General features: G+C 51.2%; 2 protein-coding genes across 2 annotated transcripts; both read left to right on the top strand.

Moving 5' to 3' along the window:
- Positions 1 to 16760: 16760 nt before the first annotated feature.
- ACHE_11433A (uncharacterized protein) lies at positions 16761 to 17270 on the top strand (the record flags this gene model as incomplete). Its single annotated transcript, XM_043276002.1, has 1 exon — positions 16761 to 17270. One exon carries the CDS (start codon positions 16761 to 16763, stop codon positions 17268 to 17270), a length of 510 nt encoding a protein of 169 aa, XP_043132553.1.
- Positions 17271 to 17302: 32 nt separating this feature from the next.
- On the top strand, positions 17303 to 18335 carry ACHE_11432A (uncharacterized protein; the record flags this gene model as incomplete). The annotated part of the gene is made up of 2 exons (XM_043276001.1): positions 17303 to 17935; positions 17991 to 18335. The coding sequence occupies 2 exons, from the start codon at positions 17303 to 17305 to the stop codon at positions 18333 to 18335; spliced, it is 978 nt and encodes a 325-aa protein (XP_043132552.1).
- Positions 18336 to 19496: the final 1161 nt, after the last annotated feature.

Genomic DNA, 19496 nt, shown 5'->3' with positions numbered 1-19496 from the left:
AGCTCAGACTACCCTCCCTGTTATCCTTCTCCTGTCCTAACTGCCTCCTCCAATACTTCCATTCCCCATTCGTCATCTCGTTGGGCTCTCTCTGCCATTCGCTGTAGGTGTGCTCGGGGGAGAGCTATGCTGATACTGGCTAGGAATCGCAGCAGCGCTCTGGTAGCTCTCGGCTCACCTAAGTGTCGTCCTTGTGGATATTCTTCTGCAGTAGTGGGTCTCATAACTCCGTCGGTTTCTAGGTCCTTGTAGAGCCTGTTCCGTTGGTGTCGCCATTCCCGACATTCAAAGAGGAGATGGTGTGTTGTTTCTCTTGACATCCCACATCCCTCACAGGTTGCATCCTCCTGGGCCTGGATCCGATGTAGGTATGCTCCTATAGCTGCATGTCCTGACTTCAGCTGAAAATAGCGACTCGCTAGGTGCTTGGGGGCCATTGCTGCTGCAGGGTCGAGCCGCCAGTTCCTCTGTGGCCTGTATGTTCGTTGACCTTGTTGGGATCGCTGTCCAAGTTCCTTGTTGAGCCATCTCTGCCTTTGTGCTATAATGGCTTCTGTTCGGGCTCTACAGGTGAAGGCCAGGGATATCTCTCTTGGGCCTCTTCCTGGTGGCTTACTGGCTGCCTGTCTTGCTGCCTGGTCCGCTCTCTCATTCCCTTCTATCCCTGCATGTCCCGGCACCCATTGGATAGTGGTTTGGCAACCTCGGGCATGTAGTCTCTTGGCTATAGCATGTGCTTGGATCACTAATGCTTGGCCTGGCCCTGGCTGGGTGTGTCGCATCCTTGCAATGGCTGCTTGGGAGTCCAGCAGGATAGTGACTGGTCTTTGATCTCCCACTTTCTCTGCTAACTGGAGTGCTCGCACAACTCCCAGAAGCTCTGCATCAAAGACCTCACATCCCTTGCCTAATGGGAACCCCCGGGTCTTCCATGTTCCTCCTGGCTCTTGCCAAGCAATCCCTGCCCCGCTTTTGCCATTCTCTAATCTTGATCCATCTGACCAAATTGCTAGCTCTGGAGGGAGAGATCGCGCTGCTGCTAGGGCCTCTGGACCTGGTAGCATCTCTATTTGGCCTGGGAACTGGCTACTGGTTGTCTGTGTTGTGCTCTCAAAGCCCCCAGATGGGTCCACTGGTAGAATATTGGCTAGTTGTCGAGCAAGGTGTTGTCCCAGGGACCATCGGCCTCGGTTGTTTCTCTCAGCCCATTGTCGGTTCCCTGGGGTCTGTTCCCCAGGTTGGGTGTGCTGATCCCCTTCCCGGAAGCTCACTGGGAGGATCTCCTTAGCTGGGTGGTTCTCCGGTAAGCTGAGCAGCCGGGTAGTGTATTTCAATTGTCGGGCCTCCAATAGGGCCTCTGCTGGTGCCAGGCCTGCTTCGCGAACTAGTGGCCCTACAGGAGTGGATTTCAACATGCCAGTAATTGCACGGGCCTGTCGATTGATCATGAGCTGTATACCCACTAGTCGATCCTTCTGACCCTGCCACCAGAGCTCTGCTCCATACAGGGCTACTGATTGTACTGCTGCTACTTGAACCTGACGAGCTAGCCCTGGGGCAAGTCCATGACTCTGGCATAGGCGTTGTACTCTGTTTTCTGCAGCCTATGCCTTGCACATACAGGTCTGATAGGTGGGCTTTGAGATTCAGCCCAGAATCAAGCCAGACACCAAGCCATCGCGTTGCCTCTAAATTGAAGGGCACATGGTGGCCATCTACCTCCACTTGTGCTCGTTGAATCTGATCTTTCAGTTCTCAGCCCCATTTGCGAGTAAGTAGGATTGCTTCTGTTTTCCCTGCATCGAACTGGACCATATTATTACATCCCCATTCAATGGCCACCTTGGCTGCCTCTTGCAGCTTATTGCAGACCTCTCTAACTGAGTATCCTGAAGCGAGCAGGCCTATGTCATCTGCAAATGAAAGAGACTGGATACTATTCACTCTCCTCTCAATTACATCAAACACACCGCTGAGGTAGATAACAAAGAGAATTGGTGACACTGGTGAGCCCTGTGGCACCCCTGAGTTAATTGGGTGTGCCGGGCACTGTGTGTTGTCAATCTGTAGCTGTACCCATCTGTCAGTCAAGAAGGACTGTACCCATCGGATCAGATCCCCATCCATGTTGAATTCAATCAGTCGAGTTATTAGTCGGCTTGGGTTCACATGGTTGAATGCTCCCTTTACATCAAGAAATAGCGCTCCCACAAGTTGCTGGAGTCTCCAGGCTTCATGGGTATTCTGTATCAGACATGCCACTGCGTCAATTGCACTCCGTTGCTTGCAACTTCCCATCTGTCCTGGATGTAGTACTCGCATAGTCTCACAATGGTGGGCAATAGCATCTGTCGCTATCTTTTCGACCACCTTCCCTAAGCAGTTTAGTAGGCTAATTACCCGGTAGGCCTTCACAGCTGTGTAGTCTGGCTTGTTGGGTTTCCTTAATAGGATGCCCTTTGCCACCTTCCACACTGGTGGGTGTAGGCCTAGTCGGAAGCATTGTCGGGCTAGAGCAACAATTCTGGGGCTGTCCCACTCCCATAAAAGCCGGAGAGCCCGGAAGTTTAGTCGGTCAATTCCTGGGGCCTTTTGGACTGCCTGGTGAAACAGAGCATGTCCGACTATTCCTTCATCCACCTGGCCATGCCAGGATCCTTGGGGGATCTCAACTTCTTGGCTATCCCCTGGTGTCTGGGGGAGGGCTGTTTCCCGAATCAGGGCTTCCTTCTCGTCAATGGAGCTGGCAAGTTGACCCTGGGGCCCATGCAACGTTGGGGTCGTTGCCATAGTCCTGGGCTTTGTGTAGTCCAGAGCCCGCCAACATCTAGCAGTATCCCCTAGGCCTGGCTGATCCGTTGCTCCTTCCAGGAAGGTTTCCCAGCAGGTGCGTTTCGCTCGTCGGATGGCTCGATAGTAGTTATTCTGGACTTCTCTCAATTCTGTTGTAGAGATCTCTTGACCCTGCCATGCCCGTCTTGCGTGACTGTAGGTCCTACGGGCCTCTTTAATCTCCGTTCCCCACCAGCGTTTTGATAGTGGAGTCACCTGTAGCTGTTTCGCATGTTGATTTAATACTGCTGTCAGAGCCTCCTGGATCCATATAGCTTCCCCAGCTAGGTCTTCTGATGAGCAAGAGTCTCCCAGACAGGGCCTAGATTGTGTTCTTGTTTGCCAATCCCCCTTGGCTTCCTCCAAGGCTTGTGGGTTGGCTTGGAGCGTCTGGATCTGCCACCCTGTTACATCTTGTGAGGGTGCTGTAAGTTTTCGTCCCAGGGAGGGCCACTCCATGACTATCAGTTCATTATCTGAGCCAGTTGGGTGTTCTTGATCAATCGTCCATGTTTCCAGAGGCCCCATACTAACCGTGGTTAGAGCCAAGTCGATAATTGATATCCCTGGTGTCCTCTTTGGTTGAGTGGGAATTCCTAGCTCATTGTTGATGTAGAGGCCTGCTTTATCTATCAGTTCCTCCAATGGTCCTGCATTCACTCGGGCCCTTGTAAGAGGGTTCCATAGCGGGCTATGGGCGTTAAAATCCCCCACAAGCAGGCATCTTCCCTCAATAACCTGTTCCCACTGCACATCCTCTAGTGCTCTCCTCTGTCTTTCATTCTCTCCGTGCCAGCAATGGCCCCTTCCCAGCCAGTTGTCATAGCAGTTGATTATTCGCGTTCTCTGTGTTTTCTCCCGGCCCCGATTTAGCTCCCATACATCCATTGTGATGAAATATGGATGGTCAAGAAGGTCAGTTCGGGCCTCCACAATCACCTTGTTCGCTAGATCCCGTCGGATTGCTATTGCCACTCGCCGATCATAAGGGGATCCTGCTTCTGGCCAATATATCTGATATCCTCCATGTCGGAACTCCTTATCAATATATGGTTCCTGTAGGCATGCTGGTCCCACCCCTAGCTCCAGTCCTGCCTCCAAAGCCGCAACTGTGACTGCATAAGTCTTGCGGCAATTATGTTGGAGTAGTCGCATTAGTGGGCCATTGACTGCCCTGGGGTGTCAGTGCCCCTCATCTCAGTGTTCTCTTGGCCTGTTGTCAAGCTAGGCCCCAGATATCGCTGGGTCTGGGGGCTGTTAGGAGCTGAACTGCTCCGTGGTCGTGATTGGTGTTGGTCTCGGTTGACCACACTGAAAGCGAATTCTGGTGAGCTCAGAATAGCTGGTTCCACACTGGTCATTTGCTGAGGTCTCTCAGCCAGTTGGGATATGTCCTTAGACTCCACAGTTCTCTTTCTCAGTTCCTTCCTCACTGCTCGCTTGGCTGGGCAATTCCCTACTGTTGCAGGGTGTGGGCCTCCACAGGTGCCACATTTGGCCGGGATGTGTTTACAGGCAGTTCCTGGTTTGGCTGGGCAGTCTACCACCCGGCAGACATGTTCAGTGCCCTCATGGGGCCCCGCGCATATAAAGCAGCACGGTGGGTGGTCACCACAGGCCTTGAAGCTTTGGTGGTGTCACAACCTGGCTTCTCTCGTGTCGTACCTAGGGTTCTAGTTAGTTGTATTTCGAGACTGGACACTTACCCTAAGTGTCTCCCAAGTATTCGTATGCTCAATGCCCCTCCGGGTCCGGTTTGGTATGTCGTATGTGTTGATGGGTATATCGCCCCCTCCAGGCTCCATAAGATAATCAACAAATAGAAACGGTAAAGGTAACGAATAGAGAAACAAGGCCAACCGAGTACGTATACTGGGTTGTTGGTTAAGTGCGGACGAGTCAGAAACTAGAAGGTAACCAATGCTGAATGACTTGTATTGATCGCGAAGAACTAAGCTAAGTACATGAATGAGTGTCCTTATATATCCTTCCTTCTCCTGGTATGATGTTCTCATAGTATACTTGTATACCTATACCAGGCTGATGGTATAACATCCGTCTTGTGTGTGTGTGTGTGTCTCTATTTAACGTCGAGGGTCGGGTCTTTCCACGCCTCCACGGCTCCTTGGGAGCCTCGGAAGCGGAAAAGCCCTGGTCCCGGTGCGGGACATACGACGGGCAGATCGGAACTGCCTATCTCCTAGCTAAACTACCATCTATCATCTAAATACAGGTAGCTCCCCGCGCGGGGAGCTGCTTGGGTTTTCACAGCTGTTAAAAGCAATCTAGGCATCTTCGAGTTTTCTTGATATGGAAACAAGGAGAAGTGAGAAGAAGAGGGGGGGGGAAGAAGGGGAAGAGGAGGGGAAGGAGGAAAGGAGAGGAGGGAACCAGAGGTAAGCCTAGAGGTTCCCAGGTTTGATGCACTCAGCATCCTAATGGCGTTTACAGATGGCAGTATAGAAATGTGATCTATCCAGCCAATCTGCATATGCAGTGAAACCGGTCTTTTTGGTGAGGATATCCACTACTCGTTGTTGGCCCCAAGGATGTGCCGCTGCTTTGCGACCCTCTCGGCAGAAATAGAAGTGGGAGGGCTCCTTTTTGCGGCCACATGAGCATGTCAACAGGGCATTGTCATGTTTGAAGCGCTCATGGTACTCTGCAAAGTCGCCGTGCCCGCTTCTGGCTGCTAGGAGGCGGCCCAGAGCTGCTCGGGGAAGATGGAGCTCTGGTGGCCGCTTCTCTATTCCTATACCAAGGTCCTTATATCGTTTGGGGGCCTTCTCTGCCCAGAATTGTGCAAAGCATTGCCAGTGCACTGTCTGGGCTGCCCGCTTGGCGGCTGCTATTGAGGCAGGTGGTAGAGGGAACTCAAAGGGAGCATGGCAGCCCAACTTGGCCTCCTTATCCGCCTCTTCATTTCCTTTGATGCCTGTGTGTCCAGGGACCCATTTCACCTGTACTGTGCCTGATTGTATGCCAGGTGCTCTGGGGCAGTGTGGCCAAATCTGGGCGGCTTTTTGGAAGTTCATGAATGTTGATTGACTTGATCCTTTGGGTTGGCCTTGGAGTTGCTGTACTGCTTCCAAGTTGTCTAGGCAGATGTATATGTCTGTTGCGTATCGGGTTCTGGGGTCTTTGAGGGCCGCCTGTAGGCCAAGCAGGGCCGCGTGGGCCTCTGCATCAAATACCTCCTGGTTGGGGAGCTTCCTGTGCCCACAGAGGATCTTGATCGTACTGGTGCCCCAGTAGCCTACCCAGCCAGCGCCTGCAGCAGTGTCCTCCTTTTCTTTGGACCCATCTGTGTATATGACCATTGCTGAAGGTGGGATGCTCTCTAGCCACTTTTTAAACGCTTCTTTGGACTGTGTCTTCGGAATTGCAATTGGCCGCTCTTTGGGCTCTGGATTTATATCCCAGGGGCTCATCAGTAGTGGATCTATCTGTTCAACGAGATGGATGTTTGCCGGGTCGATGGCCCGGCGGAAGCGGGTTTTGATGTGTCGGCTTTTTTGGTGCATGGCCCGGCGGTACAGAGGGTGTCGGGCATCCAGTTGTTGAACTCTGACTTCTAGGCCGCGCCGTCTCTGGTTGAGGAGGAGTTCCACAGGCGGTATAGCCGATTCCCGGTGAAGTGCTGCTGTTTGGGTGGTCCTGTAAACTGGGAGGGTCCCTAGGAGCGCACTGCGGAGCACCTGATCCAGGCAGGCTAGCTGTGCAGCTACCCCATTAGATACCAGTTTTTGTTCACCTGAAATGCTCTGCCTTGGTCTGTGCCGTCCTGGCCACCATGCCTCAGCCCCATAGCATAAGACTGAGACCACACAGGCAATTGTTGCTTGCCGCAGTAGGGGGCTTTGACTCCTCGTACAGTGTTGGCCAGGGCTTGTATGCCATTAGCGGCCAGTTTTGCCTTGGCTGCCAGTGTCTGGGTATGTATTCTGAATTTGAGCTTCCGGTCAAACCAGATTCCCAGCCAGCGTGTCGCCTCATTGAGTAGGGGAGGTTTAATCTCCACTGTGCCCTCAGGGGTTTGGATTGAGCAGGTGGGGTTGTTCCTCTTCCAACCTCTGGTGAAATGCTGGAGCTCTGTTTTAGCCAGGTCAAAAGTGAGTCCTTCTCTACGGCCCCAAGCTATCAGGTCTGTTGTGATGTTTTGTAGCCTGGTGGTGTTTTCTTCAAGGGACTTGCTGACAACTAGTTGGCAAATATCATCTGCATATCCAAAACGACCTCTGCGGGCGATTGTTGGACCTATCTTGAAGACAGGTTCAATGTACAGCATGAACAGGATTGGTGAGACTGGGGAGCCCTGAGGCAAGCCTGCTGGGACTGCAAAGGTTGAGCTCTGATGCCCGTCCAATTGTATAGCTGCTGTTCGGTCTTGGGTGAAGCTTGACACCCAGCGGAGCACTGTGGCAGGCCATCCTTGTCTGCGGAGTCGATGGTTCAGCCTGCCTGACAGGACCGCATCAAATGCGCCTTTCAAATCCAGAGTTAGTATGGAGGCGCTGAGACCCCGGGCCCAAGATTCTTCAATATCATGCACCAAAGCTGCCGCCAGGTCGGTAGCTGAACGGCAGGGGAGGGCCCCAAATTGTTGGGGGTGGAGGACCTTGTGTTTGATGGCTGTCCAAGCTAATCTCCGGGCAATAAGGCGTTCCAGTCCTTTCCCCAAGGTAGAGAGGAGAGCAATTAGTCTGTATGAGCGTGGGCTACTGTAGTCCTTCTTCCCTGGCTTGGGGAGGGCTATCAACAGGGCTTGTCGGAAGGGAGTTGGGTGCCATCCAGTTGCAGCACAATGTTTGTACAGAGCTGAAATATGGGGGCCAAGAGCAGGCCAGGCCTTCTTCAGGACTGCATTGGATATCTCGTCTTGCCCAGGTGTGCTGCTCTTGGCTTGGAAGATAGCTTGGTATGCTTCTCCAGATGTGATGGTTGGAAAGGGGAGGGTTGCCTCCGGATTGTCACTATTGTCAAAGGGGATGTCATCTGCGCAGGCAGCCTTCTGGAGGAGGGTTTTTACCAGGAGCTCTGCTTTGGCATCAGGAGTGGTGTGGACTGTTTCTCCATTCTTGAGAGGTGGGATTGGGAAGGATCCCACTGTCCTATTCCACTTGATTGCTCTGAAAACATCCTGGCTGTCAGTGAAGTTATCCAGTTGTGTTCGCCAGTATTGCCGTTTTGCTTGGCGTACTGTGCGGCGCAAGGTTCGTTGTGCCATTTCTAATTCAGTTGGGGGGCTATCTGGGTCTCGTGAGGCTCTTCGGAGTGCCACTGTTGCATCCTGGCAGTCCTCATTCCACCATCTATGGCCTGATGGGTGAGCATGGGCTCTTTTTGTGGATGCTTCCAGGGCATTTGTGATTACTTGTGTGATTGCAGAGGTGTACTGGTCTAGAGCTTCAGGTGTGAGGTCGAGCTGTGCTGGTGGCGGTTTGCCCAAAGCTGTTGCTTCCTTATGGATGACTGAATGAAAGATGTCTTCCTGCATGGTGGCCATTCGGAGGGGCGGCACAGGCTTTGTGTTGTTGATAGGGTGCCAATGGACAGTTGTGGACAGAGCTATGTGGTCTGCTAGGACTGGGAACCCTGGTGCTGGCTCTGTGTGTGTTCCTAAGCAGACCAGAGGCCTATTGGCCCAGGTGAGGTCAATGGTGTTGTTATCATGTGTTGGGGTGTTTGGCTCGAGCATCAAGGTCATCCCCTGATGATCTACCCATTGCAGGAAATGCTCTGCTCCTGCTGAGTTGATTGTATTGGTCTGCCAGGATGAGTGGTGGAGATTGAAATCCCCTGCAACCAAACAGGGCCTGGTAGGGAGGGACTGGCTTAGGAGGTGCTTCAGCCCCTCCCCTGCATCCACAGATCCAGGGGGAGCATTATACAGATTCATTAGTGTCACTTGTTGGTCTCCTGAACCCACCTGGACTGCTGTCAAGTCCCGGCTGGGTTGGGGGCCATATGGCACAAGCTCTGCTTTAAGCTGTGGATGTTTGCGAGTATATGTAAGGGTACGTGGTTTGTGTGTCCAGTCTTCTATTGGTGTGAATAGCTTGAAGGCAGGGTGGTGTTTAGAGAGGCGTCGTGCGCGGAAGGTGGAGATCCAAGGCTCTTGGATGAGAACAATGTGGTAGCCTTGTTCAAAAGCGAGTTGCAGAGCGGCTTCATGTGGGGATGGGCTCCGGGCCACGTTGACCTGGAGGATCTGCAGTTGTGGGAGAGATTTGTCATATCTCATTGGGGTGATGTGGGACTGGGAACTGCTTCCACAGCAGGGTTCACAGAGGAGGCATCAGTGCCTGTTTGTTTATCCTGGTTGCTGTCCTCTGTAGTTTTGGGTGGCAGAACTTGTTGTCGACCAGATTCAATTCGTCGAATAGCTGTTACCTGTGTCTTGGGAACCCGGACCAAAATGCCCTGCTTGATACTCGGCCGTACAGGGCAATGTGCATGGTCAGCAGGAGCAGGTCTTAGGCAGTTGGCACATTGTTGGGTGCTTTCTTTGTGACCCTCTTCAGTGTGGTCTTTAGCTCCACATAGCCGGCATTTGGGTCGTCGGGTGCAGGTCCGGGGGTTATGGTAGTCCCAGCACCGGGCACATTGTTGGACTTTGGGGGTTATGATCTTGCGCCTAATGCGGAGGTTCTTGCCGAAAAAATGGACCCAAGGTGGGATCCTGGGGGCAGAAGTCTCTGGCACTGCCAGGACCATTGTTGCTGTGTTGTCTGTATTGAGAGAATGTTCTTGGCTCTTCCTGGACCAGTGTAGCTTTAGGGGCATGGTGCCTGTCTGCAGCTTAAATTCTTCCTTTGCTGCTTGCTCTGATATAGTGACAACAGAACCATCATAGCCAATGTATTGTTTGATGGCACCGGGGATGACAAAGATTGCCCATCTCTGTTCTAACTCAGCATTAGAGCCTTGGATTACCTGTTGTATATCATCCTTATTGACAAGTAGGATCTCTGCATTTTGGACATCTTTAGGCCCAATAGCGAGCCCTGTGGGAACATGTTGTATTTCCTTGATAGCGTCAGTGACTGCTGGATCTAGGCTACTGCGAAGCTTTTGTAGAGTCGCATGCGGGCTGGCATGTCGGGCAGGGTGGTCTGTTGGGAGTCGAAGGAAAAGGCGAAGAGGTCTTGCTGGCTTAGGGGCTGAGACCACAGGTTTTTTTTCAGTAGTGTTGTTCAGTTTGGGCGCGGGGATAGCGTCTGCATATGTTTTGGGGGGCGTAGCTGGGGCTGGGTTGGCTGTGTGGCCTTGGTTATTTGCATTGGCACCGGGTTGGGTGAAGTAGTTGTGCACGAAGGTCTGGAGGGCCTTGCCAAAAGAGGAGGCCCTGGGGAGGCTTTTCTGTTTCATAGAGGAGAGCTTCTTGTCCAGTAGGTTGAGGAACTCCAGTATCTCCTTGTCTTCCTCTTTTTCTTTTTTGGCCCGGGCTTGTAGGGCGATGCTGGCGGTTTTTCCAAGCTCAAAGTCGAGTTGTTTGTTTGGGCATTGTGGCTCCGGCGTAGCTGATGACATCTGGGTTGCCATTTCATAGTCCATGAACAGAGGTGTTGGGGGTGGAGGCGAGGCATTTGGCTCGCCTGTGCCTCCCTCCATCTGGTTATCTGGCTTTTCGAGTTTTCGGTGTTCGCGGGCTTTCACTAGCGCGGCTAAGCCTTGTTCCCGGGGGCTATCCCCGTAGCGGGGACCGCCTGAGGCGTGGCCTCTGGCCGAGTGCCTGGTGACAGGCGGCATTACTCGTCTGAGGAAGTGACCGATGGTTGAGTAGTAGTGTAGTGGCAATAGTAGTAGTGACATCCGTCTTGTATATTAGTATACTCCTTGCATATCACGTGAAACACGTGATCATCAGGTGCCAACACGCCGAATATCAATTTGATCCCTGTTCCTTCTTGCATATTCTCCATGAGCTGTTATCCAATGAGCCTGTCTTAACTCTGTATCATCACGTGAGGCTGATACAGCGAGTTCTGTAACAGGTGGCCTAGCTGGCAGCACCTGGGGCAGACTGTATCCACTCCTGTTTCCCAGTATTGCTCCGTCTTATATCGGGATCCCCCAAAGCGAATGCCGTTGATAAGAAGCCTTCGAGCCTCCTCTAGTGAGCCAACTGTAATAACAATAGTTGAGCACTTTTGGTTGCTGGTGTGTAGCTCTTTTGAGCTCCGGAGCCATGTTGGGTTCCTCTTCAGCTGGTATTCAGTCCCCAGTTCAATCTCTTCACGGGCCAGAGCCAGGCCACAAGTAAGGTAACGTCTAATTGGGACCCCATGAACCTTGACACGATACCATTGTTCTGGTAGTTCAACAGATATCACTGTTGGGTCTGCTTGTCGAGCTGCGGTGACCAGTAGGTCACTGTAGACAGGTAGTAGCATAGAGCCTAGGGTGCCTTTCTCCAGGAGCATTGTAATCGCTCCGGTGTTGGTATATCCTGCATCCACCACCTGGATGAACGCTGGGAGGTGTTCCTTTGCTACTGCTCGGTTGATGGCCAGAATGACATCCTCTTTCTCTGATTTTGGGGCGGTCTTGCCTCCCTCTCGGCGAAAGAGTAGCCTCTGTGCCTCTTTGGGGCTGTCCTTGGCTGGCTTGAGTTTGGTTGGATCGGGCTGGTTAGCAACAGCAACTGCTTGGATTTGTCTGTTCTTTGGCCTCTTTTTAGTGACCTCCTGCCATTCCTGTCCTCCTGGTCTGGTGGAGAGCAGTGCAGCTAGGTCTGCAAAACTAGGTTCCTGCCTCAATTGTTGGCTCATTCCCCTCACCTTGGGGGTTTGGTTGTTGACATGTTTGTTTACCCAGTTTGGCTGGGTATCAATTGCCAGTGTCTCTTGTCTCACCGGCGCAGGCTGCTGGATGGTGTGCCGGGCTTCTGTAAGCTCTGTGCGTAGTTTACTGACTTCCTGCTCCAGGTTTGTAATCCGCTCAAGATAGATCCCTTCATGAGTCTGTTGTTCTGCTCTCCAGTTGGACAGCTCTTCTGCCAGGTGTGCCTGTACCTGTTCCTGCACCATCTGATATATCTCTTGTTGTTGTGTCTGGGCTGTTTCCAGGGCCCTCACTAACATCTGAGCCTGTTTGCTCACATCTAGCAGGGAAGTGTGATGCCTTGGCCTGCCAATCAATGACTTCTGTAATATCTTTCGTTGCCTGATTCCACTTCTGGCCTCACTGGCTCGGCTAGGGGCCCTGCTGGATCCTCCGGTTTGCCAGTGTTCCTGGCCCTCATTTTCATCCATGCTTGCACTCTCCATGCTGCCTTCATTGAATTCAGGTTGCATCATGTTTCCAGATCGCCAGCGGGTTGGCGTTGGGGTGACTGGCATATCTTCTGTTTCCACGAACTGGGAGGCCACGTTGCCCACTCCGGGGGGTGACGCGTGTGATATACCACCACCATGGGGTCTCAGTGCCTCCATGGTGGTTTATAGGTGCCAGGAGGCCCCTATCGGTCGATAAACGCGTAAAAAAGACGTGTTTTTTGTGGGTGCTGATTTTGATGTTCCAGGCGCCAAGTTTACTCGCCTCCCTTGTTCTTGGGTGGGGGGGCGGCATATTGGCTATTTTATTATATTGTGTTTGAAAAGTTTTTATTTGGTTTCTCGGCCGACGAGTGTATTATGCTTTGATCTAGTGGAATATGGAAATTGCGTAGATATTTTGTCAAGATGTCCATTGCAACTTCAAAACTCGAACACGCCCAACCGATAAGAATTCTTTGCTTATACTCCCACCGAGTAATGAGAATGTTTGTGGTTTTCAGGGTTGCTTGTATCAAGGGACCCGGGTGACCCATGCATTTCTTAGTACTATGTCTCATCACCATCAAGATTTTTACACGCCCCTCCCCATAAGCCTAAATGAATAACCACGTTCCGCTGCTACCTTCATACAATCCTCCTCACTCCAAGGCAGCACCACATCAAACTTTCTCACCGGCCTTACCCTCTTCAGCGCGTCCAAAACTGGCCTCCACAATCCCCACTGGTATATCCCAGCATTGAATACAACTCCAGTAAGATGCATAGTAACCTCCTGCAGCCCCTCAAAGCCAGAAAGCACTTTACAGACCTCCCGCCACGTCCGAGTATTGTACGGCGCCCCGGCGAAGTTGGTATAGTACTTGAAGTTCCAGGTAAGGGTTACTTTGCGGATCATGTTCAGACGTTGCAGGAGGACGGAGCGTTTGAGGTAGAGTAATGTGTCAATGTGGTTGACATCAAAAACGTTACTCCCATACAGGATGGGGAGAATCTCCGAGTATATCAACCGACATGTCCTTAGCAATGAAACGTAGTCCACCTGTCTGTGATGAGGCCGTATAGAAGAAAGACAGCATCCTGGCGCCGTGCCCTCTATAAAGCCCCAGCATAAATGATTGCGAAATTCCTGGTTGGTGCAGGCAATGGCAACCAATTTCCCGCGAGTGCGGGCTATGTGTAGAATACGTTCTCCTAGAAACTCGAACCAGATTATCTCGCGGATCTCGTATGGGAGGCGGGCGAAGAGGGATTGAGATTGGTTGTATGTTCCTTGGTGGGTTGGTCTTTTTAATAGATCAATGAAGATCGAGAGCGATTTGGATGGCTTCGGCGGGAGGGGGTATGATAATGCGCGAGGACGTCTTCGGGGTAGCTTTCGAGGGGCGTTTTTCTTGCGTTCTTTCTGGGTTAGTTTGATGTTTTCGCTGTTAATGTATTTTTGCGCCATCCTTTGCCCGAAGTCATTGAAATTTGGGAGATGACTGTGTTGCATGGTCTGGCCTAGAGAGTGCTTCATGCCTGTTCGATTGAAGATGATGGAGATGGAATTGCGTATTTATTTTGTCAAGATGTTCATTGCACGGTTGTTGAACTGCTATATGTACTTGTAATAGATGGATCGAAATCGGAAGTCGGAGTGTTCTAGACCGCGAGATTGGCTAGTAAAATCTGGAAAGAGCAGTTCTAATAAATAGTTTTCTCGGTAGAGATAAGTATTTGGCAACAAGCAGATATCATGAAAGAGTTTGCTTTCTCATGCGTAACACTACCCTGAGTATAAAATAACTGTGTGAACGTCTATTGACGGACATCAACGCATCATGCTGATAAACTACTCCTCTGTCCAGCAGTATTTTTGCCCCTCTTTCATTTCTGAGCCTTTTTGCAGTTTGCAACGCTGTCCGATATTCCCCATTGGCATCAGTATCCGCGCGCCAGTCCCGCAGTTTTCTCGCACAACAATCATGGCAGTTGTCAAAAAGACATTTATTCTGATATTGCTCCATTCAACAGAAACCCCACTTTTCAGTCATAACTACCGCCAGAGGGACCTTAAGCTTCTCACACTTCGAGTGGCATCTGCGCCCGCCAAAAGAAGCAGCTCTGTAACATTCTTCCAGCCGCCTTCCACAGCTGCAGCGCGGTCCCATGTGCCCTTCTCTCAAAACAAATGTCCGCACCATATGCAATAAGGCTCTTGACTCCATTGTAGTCACCTCTTACGGCTGCCATGTATAGCAGTGTTGCATTGCTTTGGGGATCTCTTGCGTCAGGGTGCACACCCAGACTGAGAGGGTATGCGAGCATATCCTCGGACCGGTAGGAGACGTGAAATGGAATAGTGCAAGCACAAAGTGTGAGGTGATCGATGTCCCAGGATTGGGAGTCAACAATGGTGCGGGTGCAGGAGACATGGTTCCCGTGGACGGCTGCTTCCAACAACCGATCTATCACAAAGGTATCGTGCCTAGTATTCTGAAGAAGCATAGTAAAAATTTCCGTCAATCCCTTTCCTGATGCGATGATTAAAGGGTGGTCATTGTTGAATAAGAGAGCCATGTTGAACCTCGGCAGTTCCTTGACGGTCTCTATTGGCTCCTGTCAGCTTTAATCGCAGCCAAGATGGCAGCTGTAACTTCTGTTGGCGTGGGGACGTGTTTTGTGCATATATAATGAGCCATTTATGCTTGTCCTACCCTTGAGGCCGTCATAAGCGCTTCTACGTATTGCGCAGGTTCTTGGATAAGACAGCATCCACGACGTTCCAGGGCTTCCAGAACATCAGTTCTACTGCTTTCTGATCTACCAATTGCAATGTCCGGTAACTTGGCGGATACACTGGCGATATAAGCTCCAGCATCAGTCAGAATCCTCACAACGCTCATCCAGGCCGATATGCCCTTGGCGTATCTTGTATCTGAATGCTGGATTTCATTGATGGCCACGTCCAAAGCCGAGTTGTTGTACTTATCGCGGGTATCAAGCTAAGCTCCATTCTCTACTAAAAGCTCCACGGCGGCACTTTGTCCCTGATCTGCAGCCAGAAGGAGGCCATGCGGCTAATTGGTCACCGCGAAGTGCTTCAGAATCTCATTTACAAACCCAAGGCAACCTTTAACACAAGCATATTCAAACGCACTATTGAAGTGCTCTGGCTTGAACCCTACTCGGACTCTATTTCTGACCAACATCGCTGAAGTTTCATCCCTTCGGTGCTCGTAAAGCAGGTGGTACTTTGGATACCAGTCCCTAGATTGCTTGTGGACCGGAAGTGCTTCTATACTGGGCGATCATGCATGTAGACTTACCATTGTAGGTCCCCTTTCCTTGGGGCCTTGAGCGCCCCTCTCCCAGAGTTCGATGGACGGCTCTATTCCTCCAACCCAATCTTCAACTTGGATGGTGGCCCTGATCTGCTTGTATATATGGTCACCTGACTCGATATCATCGCTACTATCTTCCGGTGCATGCTTGGTCCTGCTCTTCTCATTCCCAAATTGGCGCAGTAGATGTTTCGCGCGTGCCTTGCAGGCTTCTGTCTCCCAGCGGGACTTCTTGTTTATCTGATTCTCCTCTATGCCAATGACAATGACCAATTGAACGTCGTCTGTCTTCAAAAGCCATTGCCTCATGTCACCCAGCAAGTCACCGTGCTTTTCACTGAAGCCGGCCTCAAACACGATAGTGGGCAGTACGTCTCCGGGAACGGGGTCCTCGAATGCGAAACAGCAATTGGGATCTTATGCCAGCCTTGTGACTTCTTCCCGGCGTTTTTGATCATTCCTGCGAGCATGTGGGGCTCGGGGTGACTTGAATACGGCGACGTTCTTGGCAAGTGAGAACACCTAAATCCACAAATTCCTGCATAGAATTGGGCGGCGCAACGGAAGACTGCATCGTGTAACGCGCTGGCCATGGCTCTCACGGTTAAGACTCCGGTCTGTGGGTCGTAAACGGCGCGACTGACCCTTCAGGAGACTTTTGATTTCGTACGCGTAGAGTATCTCCTCATCCGCATGTAACTTCCAATTCTTTCCTTCCAGAGGGCACAGAAAGTGACTGAAGTACCAACAGCTTCGGGCAGGTTCAGAGGTTCTTGGTGTTCTCGATCATCATCCGATTCCAATTGCTCAAGCCGGAACTGAGAGCTAGTTTTGCGCTTGATAACGGTTACTGTAGACATAGATATGGTTTAGTGTAAAATGAAGCTGTGTGCGGAATTTTTTTGATATTTGGCCAAGGGTGAGTGAGTTGAGCAGTGCATAGGTCACTATGGATGTCGTACTGACAGCTCGCCTATTCGGCCTGAAAATTTCCTCGTCAAATAGCCAAGTAGTGCTCATAAATGACTACAATAATCTGCTATATATTTTGTCTCTAAGTTCTCCGCGTCTGTGGAAGGCCCAAATGCGAATGCGAGTTTCCTGTCTGGGAAATATATGGACCGTTAGTTTTACCTGATGGAGAAACTCCGGAGTTCCTTATTACGTCTATACCTCGCGAGATTGATGGCTAGATGAGGAAATCCGCGTTCGTATTCAGTTCTTTGGATAGTCAATATTGACTATATAAATATACTCATGGGCACCATCAACAACTCTGCTTATCCTCTTTATCCCACACACCCGCGCTACAATACCACCACCTATGAACCTCTCCACCATCCCTATCACAGCATGTGCCCCTTCGGCCATAGCTCCTCCGACTATACTCGGAGCCGAAATACTTTCCCTCTCAGCATCCCCAGTAACAAACTTCTCCTTTGATGTATTTGCCGACTTCAACTACAACCACGGCGAAATCTCAGTCACCAACGCATCCTTCTGTAACATCACAGTCACCTACGCCCACCCCGGCCAAAACGACATTATCAACGTCGAAACCTGGCTCCCCCTAAGCAACTGGAACGAGCGTCTGCAAGCAACCGGGGGCGGCGGCTGGCAGGCGGGCCGTTTTGCGCTGTCCCAGTTTTTCATGGCCGGCGCTATTGGGGAGGGGTATGCGGCGACGACTACTGATGCGGGTCTGGGAGATTCCCCGACCTCCTGGGCTTTGAAGAGCGATGGAAATGTCGATCTGTATGCGCTGCAGAATCTGGGGTCGAGGTCTTTACATGATCAGGCTGTCATTGGGAAGAGCCTCGTCAGAAGCTTCTAAGTGGTTGTTCGCAGGGGGGTAGACAGGGCCTCATGCTTGCGCAGCGATATCCCACCGCGTACGATGGAATTGCTGCGTCGGCTCCGGCGATATACTGGCCGCAATTCGTGAGCTCGTTTACTTATCCGTATCTATTCAGCAACTGGGCACAGGAATCTCCTCAATCTTGCGAGTTGGAGTACCTGACAGCTGAAGCAATCGCGTACTGTGATCCGATGGATGGTGTTATCGATGGCCTTATTTCGGACGTGTCTTTTTGCAACTACGACCCTTTTAATGCTGTGAATAGCACCTTCAACTGCTCCTCTACTGGACATACAATGCAACTCAGCAAGGGAGCAGCGATGCTAGCTGACGCGGTCTGGTCGGGCGCTCGGTCTACCCAGGGGGAGTTCCTGTGGTATGGATTGAATCCGGGCGCGAATATCAGTGGTTTGGGTAACGACGGCGCGAATGCCCAGGCACCATCGGGTGTGCAGGGTCTATGGATCGGGCTGTTTTTGCAGAAATTGCAAAACTACAACAACACCGTCATCGATCATGAAGATTTCGACTGGCTTTTCCATCTCGGGGTTCAGGAATACACTGATATAATCGGCACGGCTGACCCCGATCTCACCAAGTTTCACAAAGCAGGGGGCAAATTAATCTCCTATCATGGCATGGTAAGCCTCGTCTCCTTACTGGTATGAACTTCTCCAAGTAACTGACGAAGATTAGGCCGATAACTCAATTCCGACAGAAGGAACAGAGCACTATTATAATGCTGTCAAGGAACGCCTCCCTGATGTGCATGATTTCTATCGTCACTTTGAAGTCCCTGGTTTGGGACACTGCTCTGGCGGTAACGGAGGACAACCAAAGACTGTATTCGACGCACTGCGCTCATGGGTGGAGAATGGCACTGCCCCGGACACTCTGCCGATTGAGTTCAGCAGTAAAGACGGGTCTCACCAGGAACGCATTCTCTGTCCTTATCCTTCCAAGGCTGTCTACCAAGGTGGTGACTCGTCGTCTGCCGAGAGCTTCCGTTGCGTCGACAGTGAGGAGGAAATGTGCTCATAGGCAATGGCAGAATCGACTAGAGGTGTATAAAGCTTGTTGTTTATTAATATAGATAATAAGGAGAGAAAACAACGGCTTTATTTCATCTGCTCCATCGGCCATTGTATAAACAGTTGATATTCCTCAGGAACAAATCGATGGATGCCAGCTATGATGTGTTCAGGCCACCCTTGAATAAACCACACAGAGCTGATTCTTTTAAGCAAAACAGTATAGAAAGCGAAAATCATCAATGCAAATGAGTTTCGATGCTGCAGATCAGCAACAAAATCATTGGGCAGCGTATATAACCAGCCGAATATTTGCGGCCAGAGTTCTCCATCTGTCAACGGCAACTGGTGCCCGTATATGGAATCGAAGCACCGATGAAGTCTATCAAGAACAGTGGTATAAGTCAGAAGACGATGGTCGTCACTTGGCCATTCAACCACGATCAAGGTGCGCAATTGTTCTATCTGATTGCTGTACCCGGAGACTTGTCTGTTATGGTTTGGAGAGCTAGGCTGCGAGTTATGCTCTGTGGCTTCTGAGTGTATTTCCAGCACGCCAGGTGAACAATTCTCCAATATCGACCGGATACCCATAAAAAGAAACAGATAACCAGCGTTTCCATCATCACGAAAAGCCAGAAACTCATCCGGCCGAGGCCCTTTTGCGAAAGAGCAGATAAAAACGAGAATGGCAGCCATGTAGAGTGCGTGGCAGTTGTGTTGATTCAGGAAGGGTATCGCAGCCGTCACCTTTCGCAGGGCAGTTCCATAATGCCTTTCAGCTTCGACATAGTGCATGGATTCGCGATTTCTTTGGATCCGCGCTAAATGGAACCCCGAGAACGCCAGGATAAGGTGCAAGACGTAATGGAATGAGAACCCCAGACGAGGAAGTCGAGAGTGCATTGTCGTCTGGGCTTCGGGGTTTTTGTCTGCGCCTAGTTCTTCCGAGGTAAGGTAGTGATGGAACAACTCCATATCAGCCCCACTGAACCCGAAGGACGCGGTCGTTAGCTCTGAGGGCGTGCCGGAGGGGGTGTCACAGGGCGTGTTAGAGGGCGTGCCCGTGGGTGGGTCCTCTTGTTGCCGTTTGCTGACTGCAGCATTTCCTCTTTTCGGCGGTCTGAAATCTGACTGAGACGAGGAGTAAAATGTATAGCTCCTGCGAAGT

This window comes from Aspergillus chevalieri, chromosome 1, assembly GCF_016861735.1.
Source record: "Aspergillus chevalieri M1 DNA, chromosome 1, nearly complete sequence".
NCBI lineage: Eukaryota > Fungi > Ascomycota > Eurotiomycetes > Eurotiales > Aspergillaceae > Aspergillus > Aspergillus chevalieri.
Note: the sequence above shows the minus strand (reverse complement) of the source record. Positions and strands in the feature narration are given on the sequence as shown.